Source organism: Setaria italica, chromosome V (genome assembly GCF_000263155.2).
Source record: "Setaria italica strain Yugu1 chromosome V, Setaria_italica_v2.0, whole genome shotgun sequence".
Classification (NCBI taxonomy): domain Eukaryota; kingdom Viridiplantae; phylum Streptophyta; class Magnoliopsida; order Poales; family Poaceae; genus Setaria; species Setaria italica.
In genome coordinates, this window is record NC_028454.1 from 16,029,884 (window position 1) to 16,052,604 (window position 22,721).

The following is a 22,721-nucleotide window of genomic DNA, read 5'->3' on the forward strand; positions in this document are numbered from 1 at the left end:
GAAAATGGAGGAGGGAGGGGTGGTGGAGGGAGGGAGGGCCACACCGGCACCGGGGACGGTGCTGACAAGGTGGAGGGTGGGTGGGCAGCGGCGGTATGACGGGTCGGGTCGTCGGGAAGAAGGGGAAGTGGTCAAGCCAAACGAATGAGAGTCGGACAGGAACGGGATCTACTGTTGTTGATCTTGTCCATCTGTTTTTATCCGACAGTGCAGAATTCGAGTGTAAGGAGAAGAAAAAACACTTGGGTATATAGTAGATAGCCCTATTTTTTTAGGCAATTGACAAAAGAGGAAATGAGCAATGCTTAATCACCACCTTTTCGGGATATTGAAATTGTGGTTGCTGTTCCATGCATGTTTATCAGTTAGATAGTTACTGCATTTCTCTATGTCTAATCCTATGTGACAACTGAAGATGATTAGACCAAATACATTGCTACACCTCAGCGGTCTCATAGATCGTCTCATACAATGCCACGTACGATTTTTTCTGATGTGGAAGAGAGAGGGTGAGGAGAGAAAAAGATATCGTTATTTCGCGAAACAACCGCCTCATAGGCTAGATTTTAAGACTATTAGACGACTACTCCACCATTGTACGAGTTGTGATTGTCAACTCATAATATTTTTTTCTATACTTAAAAAGATAACCCATTGTACATGTTGTTTGTTTAGTCGTCTCAAGGTTACGTGTCAATGCATAAGACAATATACTCCCTCCGTACTCATAAAGGAAGACGTTCTGGGCTCTTGGCCCATTTTCTCAAAGGATGTCATCGCACGCTCGGAGGGGAGGAGTTGGATGCGATTGCCCCTGCATTTCAGCTTCTGTCCACAGTAATCACGCGCTCGCAATCCACCGCATTGATCTCGCCTCTTCGTTTCACTCGCCACCGCACGGTCGCTTCAATTTCCTTCCTCGCACCGCATGCTCGCTTCCCTTCTTCGCCGCGTGCCTTCCTTCCTCGCCGCTCGCCGCACGTCTTCGTCGCCCTCGCGTTGCGCCTTCCTTCCTCGCTGCTCACCACACGTCTTCCTCACCACTCGCTAGTTTACTCCCTTACTTCCTCGCGCCATGGAGTCTAGCGCCATGGAGGTCACTCGCGCCATGGAGGAGGCGCTAGACTCAGAGATGACGCCAGACTCGGAGATGACGCTGGCCTCAGAGATGGCACTGGACTCGGTCAAGATGGCGCTGGACTCAGTCAAGATGGCGTCGAACTCGGTCGAGATGGCGCCGGACTCCTTCCTCGCGCCATGGAGTCTAGCGCCATGGAGGAGGTGCTGGACTCAGAGATGACGCCAGACTCGAAGATGACGCTGGCCTTGGAGATAGCGCTGGACTCGGTCGAGATGGGGCCAGACTCGGTCGAGATGGCGTCAGACTCCGTCAACGTGGTGCCGGACTCCGTTGAGGTGATGTCGGAGTCTCTATGTGCTCACTGCGGCACGTTCCACGCCGACAATGACGACGAAGGCTGCTACCAAGCTCGCCACGAAGCTAGCAGGAGTGCACATTGCGGTATTGTACACAGAGACTACAATCTCACAACATGGATACTTGATGGCATAGAAAAATTTGATTGTGAGCTCAACCTTCTTGGTGTGGAGAAGCTTCAAATGGATGGTGACGCAATACTTCTTCCTAAGCACGTTATCGAGAAGTTGGACGAGATCTACAATATGAAGAAGTTGGAAGATGCAAAGATGAAGCAAGATGCAAAGAAACAACAGTAAGGTACATGTCTCATTCAGTCGACCTAACAGGCATGCAAAAACTAATTTGCTAGTAATATTCTTGCTTCGGCTAGCATGCTGCAAAGACTAACATGCTTGCATTTTCTAATATTCTTCTTCTAATTTGATGCAGGAAGGATAGCAATTGCTTCGGCTAGCAAGGAAGATTCACAATAGATTTGCAATGGCAGCCGATCTTCTTTCTCTAGTTTTTCTTTTTGCATGTCAGGAATCTTGAACTTGTTGCACCCTTTAACTTTCATGGCTTCCCTCAAAACACTCTAAAGTGTTACAAAAATCCTGTTTGCTTTCCATGGAGAGTACTCTAAGAATGCCTACAAATATGTGTTCAAAAATTCAATCAATGAGTATATTAGTTGTTCAAGAAATAATAGAGCAAGTGAATAATTGATCAATTTACCTGTTGGACTGCTGGAACTAGATCTTTTCCTTCTTATATTGAATAGCTGAATAGCTCAAAAAAACCCCAAGTCTAAAATGTTAAAATTTGGAGAATTAGGTGGTTCACAAATGAGGCGAATGTCAAACCCTTCTTGCTTAGCAGCCTCACAAAAAATAGGATCATCCACTTTTAAATGGGAAGGTGCATTATCTTGTTATATGAAAATTGTCTTGTTCACATCTTCTCTTGATCATTTGGCTCGAGTGGCAGAGAGCACATTGTTTACCATGAAATCTCTAATCACCTCTCTTGTGATTGAAATAATTGGCTTGATTAATTGTTCTCCATGAAGACTATTGTGACTTCTTCTAACAGCATGTTCATAAGTGACAAGTGGAAAATAACTTCTTTTTCTATGAAAAACACATTCTCCATTCCTAAACCTTGGCCGAGCACAAACACACAAGAACATGAGCCTAGGGATGCAATTCTTATTTTTACAAGTGCGATGTGATTCATCTTCCTCGGGTAGCAAGTAATATTTTTTAGATTTTTGAGAGAGGTAGAACCATTTTTCATTAATGAACACAAAATCAAAAAAAATCCTTAAATCTTGGATCACCAAGCAAACCCTGCTCAATCATGTCAACACACCACTTCAACCTAGTCTTCTTGTTAGCATCTATGAGGTATGGTTTGATGCTATTAGAGTGACGCCTAAGCAAACCTTTTTTCAAATACCTTTGTATCCTAGCTTTGCTCATACCAAGTTTACTAGACACATCTTCTATGGTCATTCTTTGTTTGAGAGGAATGTTGCGCAATTGTTCCAAATCAAGAGGAACTGCCTTGCAGCCACATCTACCCTTCTTTTTACTTGCAACCACAACAGGAATGTTATGAGCAAGTTGGTGTTTACCTCGCTTCCATAAGCGTTGAACTGACCAAATGTGCACTCCAAATTAATCAACAACAATTCTTGTATCCTTCTTTCCTAGTGTCTCATTCTTGCTTCTAGCCAACAATACTTGGTACACTTGTCTTGTGACTTCTTCTGTCATGTCCTTCCTTCTATAGTGTACTTCAACGGGAACCTCAACATCTTGTTCTATTAAAAGAAAAAAAGAACATTCTTCTTGTTAACCACGGATTACATACAAAATAATCAAAAAGGAAAGAACAAACTGAAAAATAAATTACCAACGAGGTTTTGTATGTAATCAAAGTCAACCGCACCATATTCATCTAATGGCAAGTTCAAATCAAATCCTATCCAAAAATGAAATAAAAAAATCAGAAAAGATGGCGCTTGAGGGAAACAACAAACTCAAACAAGAGAGGTGATTCCCATAGTCGTTGCCGGACTCCAATATTGGCTCGTTGAGATCGAAGGCAAGATTGTCGTTGTCATCTTCTTTTAAGCGAATGTTCAGATCAAAGGCAGCAACTCTAGGATCAACCATTGCATGTGGTAGTGAAGAGAAGAGAGGGAAAGTGAGGAGATGAAGCACGGTAATGGAAAGAGAAGAGACCGGGGGAAAGACTCCGTTAAAATAGGCATGGTGGAACACAAACGTCGGAGCTATCGAGCGCAAAAATTAGAATCATGTGGTGCCATTGCAAAAATCGTTTGCATGTGAAAAACCAACAAAACACATGGCGCCCAACACGCCCAAGCAGCTCAGCACGCGCACCACGCCCAGCAGAATCAAATCCGCGCGCCATGCAGCCACAGGGCACACGACACGCAGGGCCAAATAGTGCCATGCAAAATCAAGCCAGTAATAAAAAAGTGACGCCCGCCAAGTATCAAACCCAGGACCTCAGGGCCAACGCCTTGCTGCACTAGCCATCTGAACTATGGTTGTTTCTCATATGGAATGCACCCGCAACCGTTTTTTAATAGGGGCAGATATGGAAAAATACCCCCTATTAATCACTCCTTGGTAAGCACAATCATATCCTAAACGACTTCCTTTACAAGCACGGAGGGAGTATTACATAACACCAATATACTCGCTATGGTGTGAGTCTGAGAAACTATGCGTTCGAACGATAGGTCACAGTTACCTGATCGTTTCAAAGCCCTCCCCCTCCGTGTTGTGGGCGATCAAGTTGGACGGATGATTATGTAGCTGGCGAGGTGGTAACAAAAACATGTTGGGCTTTCTATGTGGTAAGCTAGCTCGCTCTAGGGGAAAAAATGGATTCTGAAAATCTTGCAACCCGCGTTATGTCATGCATCCATCAGTTGCTGTAGGAGTGGTGTCACGACGCACGAGTGTTTTGAGGACTTTTGTTATCAAGTCACCTTGCATGGAGATAGATGCGGTGGATATACTTCGATTTGCCTACTTCGGTCTACGGCATGTTATGGTGTAATCCTATGTGACAATCGGTTTGCTTAATGGTTCCGCTGAAAAAAAAACTATTTTGCAGTGGAACCGAAGTAGGCAAACCGATTGTTCTTAGCGCTCTGCTTCCAATGTCATTTGTGATTTGTTTCGTGGCTGACACTGAACGAAGAGAAAGGCAGGGATGGATTCGGATTAGATACACATGGAATTGAATTCAGATAGCATTATTTACCACAGAAAGGTAGGGATGGATTCGGATTAGATATGCATGGAATTAAATTTGGATAGCATTATTTACCATATTTTAATTCGAATTCAAAATGAATAGTTTGAATTTGGATTCAGATTCGGATACTTACTCGACTTATAGCATAGTGTCATGACGAGTATCAATCTTGCTTTATCGATGATTTTATAATTGATCAAAATCATGTTACAAGTAGGGAGTAAATTATGAGCATAGTACGTAATAGATATTTTATTGAAAATAACATATTTATTAATAAATAATTAAATATATAAAAATAAATATATAAAAATAAATATATAAGTATTTCCATAAATATATATCATTTAATAATAAAAATAAGTTCATCAATACATTTAAATATGATTTATTCACTTAATAAATAACATAATGTATTTAAAATTAATATGATTAGTCATATTAAAAATAATTAAAATTTATCATTATACATCTAGTAATATTAGGTTAACATAATTAGTCATATAGTTTGAATGGTGTAAATAACTATTTTATTAGCAATATTAAACTTAACATCATTTGTAATTAGTATTTAGTAATATAAATAAGTTTTAGATGGTTTCATTGGGTACTTTATTCTTTTTGCAGATACGGAGAATGTCGGATATTTCACATTTTTGTCGAATACGAATCTGGAACCGGATAGAGAAAAACACTAAAAATTGAATCCGGATACATCCATTTGACATCCAAAATAAAAACGAATACGAATACGGATCAGCGTTTTTAGCATACATGAATTTGAATAATTTGGATTTCCAGACATCCATATCATAGGACTTTTTAAGGTTCTAACCGAAATTGACCGGACGCCCTTGGAACGGATCGCTGATGCCCCTGTTGCAGTGTGTGCATCATGGCGCGTGCTGATTTAGCGATCTGTGGCGGTGGATCAGCGTCAGAGAGGGCCCCGAAACTGATGAGAATGTCATAATCAATCGTTGTATGCGCGCACAGCAGCTGAAAGCGATGAGAGACGACGACGAGATCGCGGGCAGGCCGCGCATAAAGGCCGCAAGGAACCAACCCAGCAGCCCCAGCCAAAGGCAACGTCCCATGAAAAGTCGCATTCGTATTCCTATTCCAATTTCACAACGGAGGGAAGCAAGCAGCAAAGCAAAAGCACGAAAGGATGAGCAAGCGTCGGGGGCGGGCGGGGCAGGGAGGAAAGCGACGGTGTACCAACCAAACCAACCGGGCGACAATGAAGAGTGCCGCGAGCGAAAACGTCGTACTGGCAGTTCCCAACCACCAGCCCCTCTCCTCTCCGCAACTTGCATGATGTGATGATGATGCAGTCCATACCCATCATATCCTATGCCGTTTGCGCTAACAACCGGCCCTAATCAGACGCCGCACCGAATCCTAATCCCCGGACATGAATGCTTTCTCAGCAGAGTGCTTTCCCTTTCCCAACGGTCCTACTCCAATGTGGCTGCTGCTATGCGCGACGCGGTGTCGGTGGCTGAACTTTCCATTGCCCCCCTTTTTTTAACAGTGCCTTTGTTCCCTGCTGGCCAATGGGGTCGCTCCTCCGTGCCCTGCTGTCAGCAAAGCTAAATCCAGTATTCTACTAATCCCTGACAGAACACGGAGGAGAGAAAAAAGGCTGACGCTTCTGAAACGAACTAGCGGCTGCTATCATCAGCTGCATTATCGCTGACCATTTCGTCAGGCTACTGCTAATCATGCTGGGGCGGCTGGTGCGGATTGGTTGAGTATCTAGTCGTAAATCTTAGCTGTCATGGAGTATTTTATCAGCATATGAAAGAACAAACAACTAGCACTATATTTTGCATTAGAAAAAAAAAATAGGAGTACTTGTGAAAGAAGGAAGGAAATGCAGTACTGTCTGTAACCTTGCTGGAGGGCAAAGCTGCAGCAGCATTTAGTAGTGGTAATTAGTAGCACACGTGATGGAGAGAAGAGAAGAAATGAGGCGCGTCCGTGACGAGAGGATTTTGCATTGCTCTCCTCGTCGCACCGGGTTTTTCATCTTAATTTAATGTGCCCATGTGCCGCGCGTGAACGGTTGTAGCATTATGAATGTGCGAATCAATGGTGTTGCAGGACGAAGCGGAGGAAGAATCAACCAAGATTTCTCTCCCAAAATCGCGTCCTGGTGAGATTCTCCATTACTCGAATGTCGTTTGGTGGCGATTATAAACGCGCAATAATTCCTCATCCCGTACATGGAAAGGAGCAGCTATCAGCTAGTCGGTCAGATGAACTGAAACTGCTATACAAACGAACCCGATTTAACACTAGGAGCAGCAGAACTGCAGAAGGTAACGGGTTACTACCATATATAAATCATTGGGGGAACTGGAAGCAAATACTCGGCCTGTTCGCTTCAGCTTATTCAGCCGGCTTATCAGCCATCAAACAGTGTTTTCCTCTCACAACAAATCAGCCGTTTCAGCTTTTCAGCCGGCTTATAAGCTGAAGCGAACAGGCCCACTCTTTCAAATCGTTAGCCCAAGTAGAAGATGAAAGGGGTTTCCGTTTAACAAGTTATTATAATTCGAAGATATGTTTGCAAAATCATGTAGAGGCCAAGAAACAGATTTGATAGAGGAAAGAAAAAAGGAACTCGGTCCAAGAACCGTTCTTCTATTCTTGTTTCCGATTCTAAATGCCTCGAAAACCAAAAAGAAACCTAGTTGACCTTGCTTCCTCCGAGGCACGATCCACCGGGGCATGGCCAATGGCCGGCAGCCGCCCGGCACAACGGCAAAATTGGCAGGCGCCCAAGGGGGGCGACGTCTAGAAGAATTTGCAAGTTGCAAACCCAAGGTGGACGTTTAGAATAAATTGCAAGTTGCAATCAGAGCAAGCAAAGAATATCGTTACACTAGCTAAGACTCCGAAGAAGCTTAAAGAAATATGAAATCAAGGAGCTGGACAGCTACACGAATCCCTCCCTGGCTACAATCACAATCACACAGGTTCACGAGGAAATAACCATCAGTGTTTATACACCCGTTGCTCGATCACACAAATCATGCAATTTACAGGACCATACGGACTCGAATCGCTTGGGCGGCAGCCCAACCACCACCAATCATTCTCGTTAAAATCCACAGCATTGACGACAAGAGAAATAATCGTACTACTAAATAATTGAAAGGGCAGATCAACAATTTTTCTTTGTTTTTTTTGATTCTGAATCAACGGCGTGGGATTAACAGGAATATGAACCTCCTCCTCTTCCCGGTGGCCGCCGCCGCGCGGGGATCGAACGGCCCGAGATCAGCCGCGGCAGCGGGTGATGGCGTTGCAGCCGCGCGAGTAGGGGTTGGCCTGGGCGCCGGGGCGGCAGTTGTAGTAGGACGCGCCCCGCACGGAGCAGGGCACGTTGTCCCTCCGCAGCGCGCCGTAGCTTATGTACCCGTTGTTCTGGTTCTGCAGCACCCGGCGCGCCACGGAGTCGCCGTCGGGGAAGCCGAACTCCTCGTCCTCCGCCGCGCCCACCACCCCGAGCTCCCACCCGAGGGCCGACGCCGCCGGCACCTCGCCCGCGCGGGCCAGCGCCGCCAGCGCCAACAGCAGGAGGAGCGGGATCAGGAGCGCGCGCGTCGATCCCGCCATGGCGGCCGCGGCGGGCGAGCGGAGATGGGAGAGTGGGAGGGGGAAGAGGTTGCTCTGCTTTTGCTTGGTGTGGAGGTTGGGTGCGCTCTGCTCTGGGGGAGTGCAGCGGCCAGCGGCAAGGAAGGAATGCTCCTCTCTCTCTCTCTCTCTCTCCTTGGTGCGGTGGGGTTTATAGAGGAGAGAGAAAGGGGAGGGGAGCGGCGGGCGGGGTGGAATGGAAATGCGGGAATGCGCGTGGGGGTGGGGGGCGGCTGAGCTGCGCGCGTCGGGTGCGGTTTGCGTGTGGTGCTTCGGTTACAGACTACAGAGCGCGCCGGTCGCCGGCCTGGGGGTTTGGTCCACCCACCGGACACCGGGTCCCAGGAGATAGTGCTGGCTCCGTGTGCTACTGTACAAAGGTCGCATCATTTGGGACGATTATGGATGGGATGATTTGAACCCAAAGCACTGAGGTGCAGGAAGTTGAAACTAGAGCCAAGGTTCTCATGATTCAGATCTGAGTTTATGTACTCGATGTACACGGCCATGGCGTTTGCATAACCAACCTCTCAAGCACACAGCCATGGGTGCTGGATGTTGGTTGCCTTTGAGTGAAGCAACAGCACAGCATTCCTGTTGGGACCGCGCGGCCCGACAAGGACTAGTGGGACGGAATAAACCTCCCCTTCCAGCTGACGCCTGATGATGTGCCTCAGATCAGTCGCCTATACTCCATTTTGATCCCTTAAACTGCTTGTGTCACTGGGTAGTCTATCTAGTGCGCAGAAAATCTTAGGGTTTATTCGCTTCAGCTTATTCAGCCGGCTTATCAACCACCAAATAGTATTTTTCTCTCACAACAAATCAGCCGTTTCAACTTTTCAGCCGGATTATAAGCTGAAGCGAACATGTCCTATTATATTAGAGCTCTTGTCGAGATAGAGCAGAGTTGTCATGTCCCATGCATCGTGAATTCGTCATTTTATTTGATGCACTAGGGGTTGTTTGGATCTTTAGTCCCGACTAAAATTTATCTCACATCAAATATTTGAAGGCTAATTAGGAGGACTAAACATGAGCTAATTATAAAACTAATTACACAAATGGAGGCTAATTCACGATACGAATCTATTAAGCCTAATTAATCCATCATTAGTACATGATTACTATAGCATCAGATTGTCGAATCATGGACTAATTAGGCTTAATAGATTCGTCTCGCAAATTAGTCTCCATCTGTGCAATTAGTTTTGTAATTAGTCTATATTTAATACTCCTAATTAGTATCTAAACATTTGACGTGACATGAATTAAACTTCAGTCGGCCTAGCTCCTAAAATTTCTGTCACATCGAATGTTTAGATACTAATTAAGAGTATTAAACATAGATTAATTACAAAATCAATTGCTGGAAGCTAATTCACGAGACGAATCTATTAAACCTAATTAATCCATGATTAGCACACATTTACTGTAGCATCATATTGTCAAATCATGGATTAGGCTTGATAGACTCGTCTCGCGAATTAGCCTCCATCTGTGCAATTGATTTTACAATTAATCTATATTTAATATTTCTAATTAATATCTAAACATTCGATTTAGTCCGTCCGAAACAAATGTCCCCACAGTATATATAGAGCACTGCAGATTTGTCATGTCCCATACATTGCTCATTTTTGCAGTGTAGTGGCAAGTAGTAAATAATTGGCTGTGCGCGCGTACGGCGTTTGACACTAACAACGGTTACTAGTGAGTAATGAGCGGGCAGCTAGCTGGCATGCATGGTAGCATGTGCCCGCGTCAACGACTTGTGCGTTGAGAGGCAAAGCCGGCCAGTTCGCACGATATATATGTACTCTCATGATCACTAGCTGTGGACTTGGTCCGTCTTCTCCTATGAAAGTCATCCCACGCTGCAACCAAACGGCGCCCTTCGAATTGTTTTTTCACCCATCCGCTTCCCTCCGTCCTATCCGACATCCGCTCCCCTCCTCACCATCCACGCTGACCTGATCCCCTACTCTCGCCGCCCCTGCCGCATCCTCACCAGCCCCGCCCCTGTAGCCTCCCCTTCTCCACCCACTTGCACCTCCGTTCTTCGTCCGGTCGCTCCTCCTCCACCCTCCGCCAGCCGAGCCTCCTTCCTCCACTATGCCGAGCATCCCCGAGTGGCACGCCCCCTGCTGGATCTCCTCCATCATCCGCCACGTCAGGCCGCCTCCGAGCACCCCACGCCAGCGAGTCCCCTCTATGGACCCACGATGGCGCGCCCCCGATCCATTTCGGCGGCGGCACTTGGAAAGCGAGAGGAGGTGCCCACCGTTCCATCTTGGCGGCGGTGCTTCGACGACGGGAAGCGGTGCCCCCAATCCATCCCAGCGGCGGATCCTGTATATTTGAGGAGGATTAAATGGTGAAACTTACTTTTCAAAGCCTTAAATAGTTGAAACATACTTTTGAATATCTTTCTCATTCCAAAATCTATACCTATACCTATTATTAAAGCAAGCAACGTCTCTGCCAGCAATTTTCGTCCGTCGTTGTCATTTTACAAAAAAAGTCCCTCAACTTTTAAGGAATCAACCCGCAGTCCATATTCTAAATAGAGGAATGGCTCGGGTGGAAAAAGGAGGGAAAGGAGGGGGTTAAACGGGAAAAAGCTTATAAAACAGAGAGGGGAAGGGGATTGGGCGCGGGCCGCCGCTCCTCCTGGCCGCGCGCCGCCGCACGCCTCCCTGCGCGCCCCGGTCCTCCCCGCGCCTCCGCCGAACAACGGCCCGGGCCGAATCGGGCGGGGTCAACGCCGGCGACGCCCGGATTGGCGGCGAGACGTCGCCTCTGCTTCGACCGCGGTGCCATGGATGGGGAGTAGGGAGAAGGTTTTACTGTGTCCGTGGGAGCTGGCGGCGGTGGGGTCGGATGCAGTGCCGACGGCGGTGAGCGGCATGCCCGAGGGTGGGAAACCGCGTGCGAGCGCACGCGCCAGCAACGGCGGCAACGACGGGTGCGTGGACTGCCGGCGGCCCCTCCTCTTTCTGCCTGCCTACGCCAGATCCGGCGGCTGGGAGAGCACGCATGGTTGGCGCACACAGCTGCTGCGGTGGTACGACGTGCACTGGCGCGACCTCCCGTGGTGACGCGCCAGCGGCGGCGAGATGTTGGAGGTGATGCTACAGCAGATGCGGGTGCCCGTCGTGTGTCATCGTCGGCTACTACGACCGGTGGATGGCGCGGTGGCCCACCGTGCGGATCCTCGCCGCCGCCACGCAGGAGGTGAGCAATACTTGATGCATCGGGGCAGAGAAGAAAAAGGCTTTCGATTTGTGGGGAAGATTCGATCTTTGACCCGAAAATGTTGTTGGGGTAAATGATAGTCGTGTTCTTGATTCGTGGCTGTGGTTTGATGCTTGCCGCAGGAGATGAACGAGATGTGGGCGGGGCTCGGCTACTACTGGAGGGCTCGATTTCTTCTGGAGGTGAGTTGTGCTCATAATGGATTGATGGGGAAGGGACTGGGGCGTATCTATTGCAAGGTTGGGGCTTGCTTGGCAACCATAGCTGCTCCCTGTTCGATGTTTTACCTCAGAGAGTCTGGAAGATTAATTCAGAGTTCCATTTCCCTTTAAATGAAGGAAAAGAAATATGAGTAGTAGTTCATGATTTGCTTTGCATTTCAACTAATTGTGAGATGCCATTATGTTAATTCATCTGGTGATCTGACATTCTTGCAAAGTTTGCATAAATTGCGCTTGCCTTCCAGTTGAGCTCATTGTAGAGGGCCATGGGATGATTCTCTTTGCATAAATAAATTGATCATCACTCTGATGTAACTGAGAAAATGGAGACATCTCTTTACTGCTTTGCTTACTTAATTCTGCTTGTCATTTTCCCTTAAGGCTGCTAATGACATGGTCTTTGTCTCTGATTTGCAGGGGGGAGAACTTGGAAAAAATCTTACTATCCAATTACGCTTTGGACCATAGAGAAATCTTTGCACGAAAATGCTCCTCTAACCTATCTGAAAGTAATGTCCCATTCATCAATATCCTTTTCAATTAACTTTGTTCTGGAAATTTCTACCACTTATATTGTTGTTTCCTTTGCAGTTTGTCCAGTCCACATTCCGCAACGTAGTTTCAGATGAGTTTCTTTTTCAAAAGAAGGGGTCCCAGATGAATTCCCATTTGACAAACTGTTGGTTATATGCTGCCGTCTTTGTTCAGCATCGCCATTTGGCTTCACTTCTGTCAGTAGCATGTCTATAAGCTGATCACACCATTCTCTCGTTTCAACTATGTAGAAGAACATTCTTGTATTATCGGGCAATTACGGCAACGATTGTTGTTGTGCATAGTTTTGATTTGTTCACAAAGACTTTGCTTCGGTTGCATTATTCTTTGTGCAAGCTAGGGGATAAACTGCTCGTTGATAAGAGTAGCATTCCTGTCTAATGGAACTGTGCTCAAAGGAGCAGCATGGTAGCAGCGAAAGCTGCTTGTGTACATTATGTCCAGACTCTAGCATGTAATTCCAAGAAGTGATTTTAGGCATCAAAAGAAAAATATCTGCTGCTTTTTACGCAAATAGATGCCGTCTTGGAATGTTAATAAATCGGTTTGGATCAAGGAAGCAAAGCTTTCTTATACTGAACTGAATATAACGGGACTAGATACTCTCTTATCTAGAAGGAAAAAGAACGAAGAACGAGGAACAGTATGGAACACCCATGTATCATGAGAACATTGCAGTCCAGTCAAAGAATTGTATTCCCCCAGAAGCTAATTATACGCGTGGCGTTCGTGCTCGCGTGGCCTGGCAACGCAGCGCACGCAACTGGCGCCCCGCGATGAGGCGGCCATGGCTTCCCATGCGGCGGTGATGGTTGGGTGCGTGTCGCGGTCGCTGTGGCGAACAGGTCGACGAGGAGGAAAACATTGGCCTCGAGAATGGCCAGCCGCCAGTTCCCGCGCACGCGTCCATGCCCCTCGTCGTGCATGCCGCTCCTCGCCGGTCTCGCACGTCGAGCTTGGCCTCCGGCACCACCTGCACGCAAGTGGTTAGTGCACACGAGACAACCACGGAACGTCTTGCGTTGGGACAAGTTGTTTTTTCAAGTACTGCTTAAATGTGAATGTGATATGTTTTGGCCCTTGGATGTTAGAATTGTTCCGTGGTAACCGGTAGCCACTAAAAACTTCTTAAACTTAGGAATAGGAATTGTTAAATGTTGAATGTAGTTGTTATGGGAACCAAAAGGAAAAAAAAAGATATGGTAGAAACGAATCCAAATACAATTGAAAATGTGGTCACGTTATGGTTCCTATTTATTTTTCTCAATCAACTCTTTTGCTTAAATAAAAAAGGTAGAAATTTAATGAGTATTTTAGTTTAAGGAAATATAATAAGCTAAAATTTTGTTGGTATTTCTAGCAAACATGTAGACATCCAACAAGTGTAATAAATTTTAGTGATAGAAATTTTTTTACCGTAGCAATGCACGGGCACTTCGCTAGTATAACTTAAATTCAGTATTTTTTAGCCGGTACAAAACAAACTCATTTATTAGCCGGTACAAAACAAACTCTAGAGGCCGGCTCAACATCAAAACTATATCCTTAATCCATCTGTCCTTTTTAATATTTTATGCTTATTTTTATACTATTATTATTTTATTTATACTTGAAAATATTTTGCTACCCGTAGTTCTATCCTAAGTACACACAGGCTCCCGTCCCCTGTCCCCAACCACAAATGTCGTTGCTTTTCGAGGAACTGATACCTCGACTCGACAGTTGGCTCTTGGAATGGTCCAGTAGATGGAGCTTCGCTGTGGATGGCTGAAGAGCAGAGAGTCGGGTCAGTCCTTGTACGTCGTCATGCCGTAATTAAGCCGCTACGATTCACGAACAGTATATAGAAGGAGAGGAAGGCCATCAGCGTGAGCCGAGGAGGCGACCGTCGATTACACGGCTGGCTCGTTTGTTTCACCACAGCGGCACGGGCCGTGTGCGCTGCTGCTTCAGCGGCGTCCTGCTACCGCCTGCCGCACGTACCGTGACAAACAGGACCGCCGCAAGTGCTGGCCCTCCGTCCCTTTTTATCTGTCACTCGGAAAACGTGCTCGTGAGGGCAGCACTATTTCCAAACGACAGTTATTAAGGAAACATACGCCTGCGCGCAGAGTCGATCCGGTTCGTCCGTGAGGCCAGAATGACCCTATATATCGACGCGGCCTTTGCTGGTAGTGTAGTAGCGCTCTGACGACGAGAATCTCTAGGGTGTGTTTGGTTGGTTGTATCATTTGATTCATGTATGAAATAATTCAAAATAATAATGATCCTTTTGTTTGGTTGGGTGAATTGTACCAGCTCATCCAGGATGAGACCATCCCACTTAATACATTATTCTACTAATTAGAGTAAATCATATGGTACAAGCAAATTGGTTGAACCACCCCATCCAGAATCATCCATACATGCATCATGTGGTGCATGCAACCAAACACACTATCAATTACCAGTCGCCACCTTCAAGCAATGCAATAATAATGTTAGGAGTACTAACGCAGGCACATCTACTACTATCAATCAATTTGTTTCTTAATTTGTACTTAGGTCGTTGACCAACGGTGCGCCGCGTGGATATCCAACCGGCTCCTCAACGTCCCGAGGCTCCTCACTACGTCCCCAGCTTAGTGCAAATCCAGCCGGGAAGCATATACTATATGCAAATGCAACCGGCTCAAGCGCGCCGTCTCCGGTCGGGTGGGATGGACAGCCAATGCAGCACACTGCGGCACACGGTGGAGTTATTATTAGCTGGACCCCTCCTCCTCCACTTCTTGTTTCAGTGGACGGCCACCCGATCGATCCATCTCGATCTACTGCTAGGCATGCAGCAGGCAAGCAACAAGCTCCATCGTCGGGTCCGATCCGACCAGTACTGCCTGCTAGCTACCGAACGTAGCTTCGTACGCTAGCCGCTTATAAGTCGGGACGATATGACCGTACGTACGCGTCGACCAGTCGTGTATTCTGAGTTGCATTGCAGTCAGCATTGATGGTGATAACTAAATGGCGGCATGAAAAGGTTGGTGCGACCACGGAGAGGCGATGCCTACGCGGCCACGCATGACACGGAGGTTAGTTGCGGCGTTGTGCGTGGTGTCAGCGTGTGGCAGCAGCCGGCCGGCGGCTGGGAAGCTAGCTGCTGGGAGTTGCGTCTCTTTGCTTGCGCGTCGTCCAAGTCGGAAATAGTCCCCCCGGCCCCCAGGAACTGTCAAATACCTAACGTCCTTTTCGACTCGGACTGGTCAGCCTCCGTCGGCATCGGTTCGGTGACCCGAGCTTAGCTGTGTTCCAACATGTAACGTCCTCTTCGGTCAGTCTCCCCGCAACTGCTCCAAACGAACATACATATATGCATATACATTCTGCACTGGGAGGAAAGGAAAAGAGAGGAAGGAAAACCTGCCACGGATGACCACATCATCGGCTCGCTCGGTCGATGCAGAGCATCGCAACCTGCAGCGTGTACGTTGTTGTTAATATATTAAATTAGTTATTAGGCATTTCTTTTTATGCTGCTGGTGGTTCGTTTGGTTACAGCTAACCTCCACACCTGCACCGTCAGCATCAGAATTGGCATCCGCAGCCGCCGCCTGGACTGGACGGGGCAATTGGACATATCCCTTTCTTGAATTCGTGCAAGTGGCCCGGATCGAATGTTAATTAATTGCTCTGTGAATACTGAATAGAGATAAACCCCCACAGTCCCCATCCATAGCTCGAGCTCGCTTGGTTCCACACGCGCCAAGGGAATCAGGTTCACGGCCGGTCTCTTTCATGCGCCTCTTTGGCCGCGTTCCTTTCCTGGATTCCCTTCTGCCATGCCCTGCCCCCTCTGATGATGATCTGATCAAGCCAAGCACAAACGAACAGGCTCCGTTTCCGGAAGCTGCAGCGATCCCTCGGCCCATCCACGACTCCAGACGAATCCTTCTCGGTTGCGACGCCAATACAATCAATCAATCAATTTCTGACCTCTGCTGCTATCAGACTCTGCACTCTGCCATCGCCGCAGACTGTTGTCAGCGACCTGCAGCCCAATTTTCTGACCTCTGCATTTTCTCTATCCAGTGAAATGGAGTGATGGGCCTGGACGGAGGCTTCCATACAGTGCCATTTCGTCTGCTTGCTCATCGATGACACACAAAATTGATTCCAGCGTCAGATTTTTCTTTCTTTGTTTTTTTTGGAGATGCCAGTCTCAGGATACAGAAAGAGTAGTTACAGAGCCACAACCGTAAGTCCATAACAGACCTACCGAAAGCAAATGCGGAGCATGAATGTGAATTTTTCACATGGACTCTACCCCACAACAATGTGTTCTGGAATGGGATTCACATAGCCAGTTATAAGTCCGTACAAGGTGAAAACGAAACTTCTGAGCCAATGGATGTCATCCGCTCTACTGCCATCGCACTACATAGCGAAAGAGGGGAGCCAAATGTTCCATTCGCTCATGGCTCTCTGGTCTCTGCAGTCTGCTCCCAACATCAATCCAACAGTCTCAGTTTCCAGACAACGGCGGGACGTCACAAAACGGTATGCCCAAGACCCATAAATTTGTCTCTAATTCAATTCTTGTGCACAACTACTTTCAAATGAGAAAAAAATCAGAAAAGTGCGTATTCATTTTTTTCTCTAGCTAACGTTTATTCCAGCTATTTTTTTCTCTAGCTAACGTTTATTCCAGCTATTTTTGAGATTTCGTGGTGCAGAGGATTGACCTTATTAAACGGCTTCCTCTACACAAAGGCATCGGATCACCCAACCTTCTTGTTGTTGAGCACCCATGCATACGTGCTGTATGAGGTACACGGACCAAGCACAGAGGGTGCAGAAGCACGGAAATTACAAGGGGCACGAAGGGTAAACCGTGAATTGTACAATTTGAACAGATAGGGTTTGGTTCTTCTCGACATGGAACTAGTGCAACAGTAGTTAGAAGAACTTCAATTAGATTTTGTGAGAAGCTGTGGATCTGTACTGAAGTTCCAGGAATAGAATATATCCAACCCCTTTGTAACCACACTTCAGCACGGTTTACCATATTTCTGGATCACTACCGATAAATCATTTTGTGTTCTGACGTGGAAGGAAAACACCTAAAAGAAAAGGCAAAGACTTGTTACCTTCTGCACATATTATGGTAACACAAAACTTTTTTTTTACAAGATGGTAACACCAGTCAAATATCCAAATAATTCACAAAGAAGCTCGACTCTGACAAGTCCAACTAATCTCAAGTATTTAAAATTTGGTGGTTATTAATATATTCCAATTACCATGTCAGCCATAGTGCTTCCATTCTAAATATTTTTATTTCTTTTTTAGCATCCTGTCGGCTATTCATTTTAGCAGTACAGAGCTTCATATTCCATGACACCTTGAATAAAAGAATCATTAGTTTGTCAATTTCTACTGTTGTTAATATTTTGGTACTTGTTTCATCTATACACATAAAGCCACTTCTTAAAGAGATTAATCCTCTACTTCGGTGTTTGCAAATGAGAAAAGAACTTTGACAAGCTATACAACTGAGAAGAATTTCACCATCCTCTAAAAAAATTGCTCTGGTCCAGTTTTCACAGATAAGGGCATGAAGAATGCAGTGGAGGAAAGAATAAAAAATAACCAAATTTCAGTTGTACACGCACCTTTTTCACCTTTCAAGTTTGCTCATCAGATCTTCAAGTCGTGGCAGTTCCTGCAATATGTCGTTCCAGTTTGGCATACCCTATAAGAAAAATAACATGCACATGGTCAGTAATTATTATTTTTCTGGTTAAGGTAGATTAGATTCAATGTCATTTGAACCCTCTTGGTGGTTCAATTATAGAATTCTGTGCCTCTAGGTATATTACATAATCATGTCAAGTAACAGATTTCCTTTTACCAAAGTGAAACTGAGAGAGAAGAGAATAATTACTATTCCAGATCTTCTGACACGGCCATCCAGACGAAGAATTATGTACACATCTTCACCAGGAGTGACACCTTCAGATTCTTGCTGGTCACGTATCCAACTGAACCATACGCGTATAGATGTCAAAACTCGGCAAAACCTCTAACACAACTATTCAACCATGTTCACAATAAGCACTTGAAGTATCATGGCTGTCTCAAGAAAAAGAAGTAATGCAGAGGTAAAAACTAATAAGGGAAAATCCTATCAATATGTACATGCAACAGAAAGGATAGATGCCATCTCAGAACATATGGATAGGCTTGTTCTGCAATCATGTCTATGGCCTATGGGAGGAGAAGAAATAGGGAAGAGGGACGATTTTCCATTTTAATGCTGACTTGGCAAAAACAAAAGTTTCTTTTGCTGAATGGGCAGCTTTCAAGTTTCAATGCATATTGCATGTACTTTACAGGCAGATCAGAACCTTCTACTTGTTTTTTTCTCGAACAGAACCTTCTACTTGTTTTTTTCTCGAATTACGCAAGCGAGATGTGTGCCATTTCATTAAGAGAGAAAAGAAAGCCATGTTCGAAACGGAAAAATTATTCATGAAACACAATCTAACTATGCTTTGAAGTTATATGTACATGCTAGGACAAAATGCATATTATGTAAAAAGAAAAGGAAATGCACCTTTCCCATTGTTCAGGTGAGACAATATCAGCCTTAAATCGAACCTCAGCTTTCAAACGTGACTTTGCCGCAATAGATTCAGTACGCTTTTCAAAGTCACCCTGTGAAAAGAAAATTTGTATTAAACTACCATATAATGGGGCCAAGTTTTTGGTACGAAACACACAAACTAAAAGGCAGGTGAGTTGAGGCTTTTAGTATTAGGCAATATGTAAGGCTGGTCTAACCCCAACTGAAGGAATTGATGCTGCAGCTCTTCTCGTTCCAAAACCCCTTGGTCTGGTTTGGTCTTTCTGAGAAGCACCAAAGATCACAGGAATTAGAAGAACACCTCGTTTGAGCAGTTCCGTCCGATACCTCTCAGCTCTTTGCATTGCCCGAGTAACAGATTCTTTTGAACCTGCCAATATAACCTGTAATATGCCTCAAACAAGAAGTCACTGAGTGAAAATTTTGGAAGTAAAGGAGAAAAAATACAGAAAATGTACAGTGGACATTAAAGATGAACAGAAATTATACTAACTGGCCTAGTAATGTCCCGGAGCTGAACAAGCTCAATAATGCGATTGGTTGACAGGCGCACAGGTAATCTTGAAAGCGTTTCATTACGAGAAATTTGTGTGATTTGCTTCTCTTCTTTCTTGTTTTCCCAGAAATACAAAGCCACCAGCACAACAATACCTGCAGTATACTGATTTAAAATTTTTATCATTTTAGTGTAATTAACTAGTGGAAGAGATATAACATAAAGTTGTTATTCATATTTTGTAACCTGTAACTTCAAAAAGTTACATAAAGTTATTTATTCATATTTTTAGTGTAATTAAGGAGATAGTCACTTAAGATTCATATGGAAGCTAAAGATTCCTCTAAAGATAAAGATTTTCCTTTGGTGCCTGCAACGGGGTGTCATTTTAATAAAGGATAATTTAACTAAGAGGAACTGGGTTGGGAGTTAAAAGTGTTGTTTTTCTGTGATTGTAATGAAACAACCAAACATCTCTTTTTTAATTGTCAACATGCTAAAGACATTTGGAGAGTTGTTTAGATAGCTACTAGGTTAACCCCACCTAGATCAATAAGACATGCTTAAAAATTGGTTAATAGGCAATGCAAAAAAATATAAAACTTTAATCTTTGTGGGGGTGGCAGCTCTTATGTGGGCTATTTGGTGTACACGTAACGATTTGGTGTTTGAGAAAAAAGGTTTCAATTCATTTATGCAGGTCATTTTCAGGGGAGCATATTAGCTGCGCTTTTGGTCCCTGTTGCAGCATGAGGACACAAGGGAGACCATCTGTTCAACGAGCAAAGCACTAGAGATCGTTGCTTTGGATATATTCGCCAAGAATGGATAGAGAAGCAATAATAGACTTTGCTTTTGAATTTTTCATGCTCTATGTGTACTCGTTTCCCTATTCTTTGTGTTCAACTTCTAAGCTGAGGATGATGTAAGAACTTGGCTGTGTGCGTCGCAGAGGCCGGAACTATTTCCTTTATCTAAAAAAAAGTCACTTAAGATTCTTCAGCAGAAAAAAACACTTTTAGCACTATGCAAGACCTATCTTTAGTGCACGCCAATTTACCTCCAATATTGATGGCAGCATTCCCAGCAGTTTCCAGAAGATCAGGAGCACCATCACCTCCTTGAACTGCTAGTATAAGTCGGGGAATAGTAAAGAATGTTGAAATTCCAGCTGCTGCTGTTAAAGCTACATAGAAGAATCTTCGGACACCACGAAATGGTGCTTGTACTTCACTAATGAGTTTCAGGTCTCTTCGGAACCCAGAACCAATATCTTCTCCACCACGCAAAGCCTGAAATGAGGTTAGAAGATACAGATATTACTGACCTTAAACTGGTCACTGAATCAGAATTTTGAGTCTTCAACTATGATCCACAGATTACTTTCTTCGCTAGCATGTAGTAATGCAGTAAAATTGAAAGTCACAAACCTCTTCTTGAAGTTCCTTAAATTCTGGTGATGCTCTGAATGGCGCCAAGTCTGGATCATTAAGTATGGTACCAAATTTGAGATTGTAGTCTCGCAAAGCTGTCCTTAAACATTCTGCAGCTTTTTTGCTTTCTTCTCTGGTCCAAACAGATCCAGAAATTAAAGACCTTGATTTCTTGCTCTTGTAATTTCGTTTTTAACAATGGGTTTTAGTATTTTATTATGTTTTGCCACCTAGATACATTAATGTGAAGCATTACTACACATGGTATCACTGATTCATGGATGAAAATTCTGATGACGAACCTAAATAAGCATGGTGCATGCATAGTACAAACTCGAAGTTCAGTGGCCCCAGGAAAGTATCCTCACCTATACGCATGGCAGCATGCTTTGTTATACAGCGCTGCCTGGGCTTCAATAGGTGTTGGATTCAGCTCCAAGGCATTCTCAAATTGTTCAAGGGCCTCCCTCACCTATACATGTACAATGACAACAGAATGAGGGAAATGATTAAAGAAGTCTCTCTAGTGAAATGATCAAAACTGGACCTACAGCAGGGTTTGCTCAAACATGCAATCTCTTGAATGGACCCATCTCGGAAATGTACTATTGAATTGTAAACACATCTAGGCAGTATAAACATGATATTACTGCCATCTATCTTTGCCAGATGTCCAGATTACTGATTTTCTTTACCAGAGTACTAATTCCAGCTTCATGTCAGCCTAACACCAACACACTGATTACTGGTGGTTTTCGAATTGGATACTATCATAATGTGCCAAAACATTCTGTTCTATCCTACGGTTAATGGTGAAACTCAACACTACAAACCATCACTTACTTTCTGACTTAAAGATAAAGCAGGCACCCCTATTTAAGTACTCAGCATTGGTAAACTCAGAAAAAACCAGCCCTGAACTCAATCAAGCATGATATAACACAGGCCGCCCAGTTAAATTCAGGAGCTACATGCTAATACGGACAAGTCCTCGCCAGAGTTGTATCTGCACCCGAACTGAGACATTCCCACAGGGATTGGTGCCAATAATTAGTTGATAACTCTAATGATGATTCACGATGTCTCAATCTAATGCTTTAGTGTCGCGTGTCACTCGAACATTGCAACAAGGCGCCTCGGGGTTACCCTGCCCTTGGAGAAGAGCTCGAGGCCGAGGTTGACGCAGGACTCCGCCGTAGGCACCGGAACCGCCTCGGCCACCGCGTCCTCCGGCGACGGCGGGGAAGACGGGGACGACGAGGCGCTGGAGACGAGTACGATGCGGCCACGGCGGCGAAAGGGAAGGGGGGAAACAGAGGGCAGGATTTGAAGGGTTGTGCTGGGGATTGGGACGCTGCCGCCGGAGAGGAAGGTGATATGGGGCCGGAGAGCTGTGGCCACGCCTGCTGTGGCGGCCGCCATTGCGGGGGAAGAAGCTGAGGTGAGGTGGTCGTTTTTCCTGTTATCCTGAAAAGGAATCCCCTTTTCTCTCTCCCCTTTTTCTTCTCCGTCTCGTTCTAACGGGGTGACTGTTCGTCAAGGGAAAATAAGGGGGTGTTTGGAAACGGGGGTTAAACCTCATTTTAGCTAAATTTTAGTCCTTTGCTTCCAAATAGGAGAATTGAAATAGGAGGGCTAAACTTTACTCCCAAATCCTTTATCCCCTCCAAGAGGTGCTAAAACGGACTAAAAGTGATCCCTGTCCAATTTTCCCCGTTGCCTTCTCCCCGCGCTCCCTCTCTCTCCTCCCACCGCACCCTCG

At 45.3% G+C, this 22,721-nt stretch overlaps 3 protein-coding genes across 3 annotated transcripts; 1 reads left to right on the top strand and 2 right to left on the bottom strand.

Moving 5' to 3' along the window:
• Positions 1-7,647: 7,647 nt before the first annotated feature.
• LOC101783249 (rapid alkalinization factor) lies at positions 7,648-8,559 on the bottom strand. Its single transcript, XM_004968667.3, has one exon. It carries the CDS (start codon positions 8,351-8,353, stop codon positions 8,015-8,017), a length of 339 nt encoding a protein of 112 aa, XP_004968724.1. The 5' UTR covers positions 8,354-8,559; the 3' UTR covers positions 7,648-8,014.
• A 2,468-nt stretch (positions 8,560-11,027) lies between these two features.
• LOC101776386 lies at positions 11,028-12,897 on the top strand. The gene is made up of 4 exons (XM_012846113.3): positions 11,028-11,608; positions 11,752-11,811; positions 12,268-12,359; positions 12,442-12,897. The coding sequence occupies exons 1-4, from the start codon at positions 11,491-11,493 to the stop codon at positions 12,598-12,600; spliced, it is 429 nt and encodes a 142-aa protein (XP_012701567.1). The 5' UTR covers positions 11,028-11,490; the 3' UTR covers positions 12,601-12,897.
• A 4,337-nt stretch (positions 12,898-17,234) lies between these two features.
• On the bottom strand, positions 17,235-22,456 carry LOC101783656 (protein LOW PSII ACCUMULATION 1, chloroplastic). The gene is made up of 10 exons (XM_004968668.4): positions 22,106-22,456; positions 21,328-21,431; positions 20,957-21,092; positions 20,587-20,818; positions 19,524-19,681; positions 19,228-19,413; positions 19,001-19,101; positions 18,329-18,425; positions 18,057-18,136; positions 17,235-17,504 (listed from the first exon to the last, which is right to left on the bottom strand). The coding sequence occupies exons 1-9, from the start codon at positions 22,379-22,381 to the stop codon at positions 18,062-18,064; spliced, it is 1,365 nt and encodes a 454-aa protein (XP_004968725.1). The 5' UTR covers positions 22,382-22,456; the 3' UTR covers positions 17,235-17,504; positions 18,057-18,061.
• Positions 22,457-22,721: the final 265 nt, after the last annotated feature.

What these genes read in the sequence shown, in the direction of transcription:
- LOC101783249 (XM_004968667.3), bottom strand. Translation starts at nt 8,353, where the DNA reads ATGGCGGGATCGACGCGCGCGCTCCTGATCCCGCTCCTCCTGCTGTTG.
- LOC101776386 (XM_012846113.3), top strand. Translation starts at nt 11,491, where the DNA reads ATGTTGGAGGTGATGCTACAGCAGATGCGGGTGCCCGTCGTGTGTCAT. An exon ending in TCGCCGCCGCCACGCAGGAG is followed by an intron (nt 11,609 to 11,751) that starts GTGAGCAATACT and finishes TGCTTGCCGCAG; the next exon opens with GAGATGAACGAGATGTGGGC. An exon ending in CTCCTCTAACCTATCTGAAA is followed by an intron (nt 12,360 to 12,441) that starts GTAATGTCCCAT and finishes TTTCCTTTGCAG; the next exon opens with TTTGTCCAGTCCACATTCCG.
- LOC101783656 (XM_004968668.4), bottom strand. Translation starts at nt 22,381, where the DNA reads ATGGCGGCCGCCACAGCAGGCGTGGCCACAGCTCTCCGGCCCCATATC. An exon ending in TTAAGGAACTTCAAGAAGAG is followed by an intron (nt 20,819 to 20,956) that starts GTTTGTGACTTT and finishes ACCTCATTTCAG; the next exon opens with GCTTTGCGTGGTGGAGAAGA. An exon ending in TCCGGGACATTACTAGGCCA is followed by an intron (nt 19,414 to 19,523) that starts GTTAGTATAATT and finishes GGCATATTACAG; the next exon opens with GTTATATTGGCAGGTTCAAA.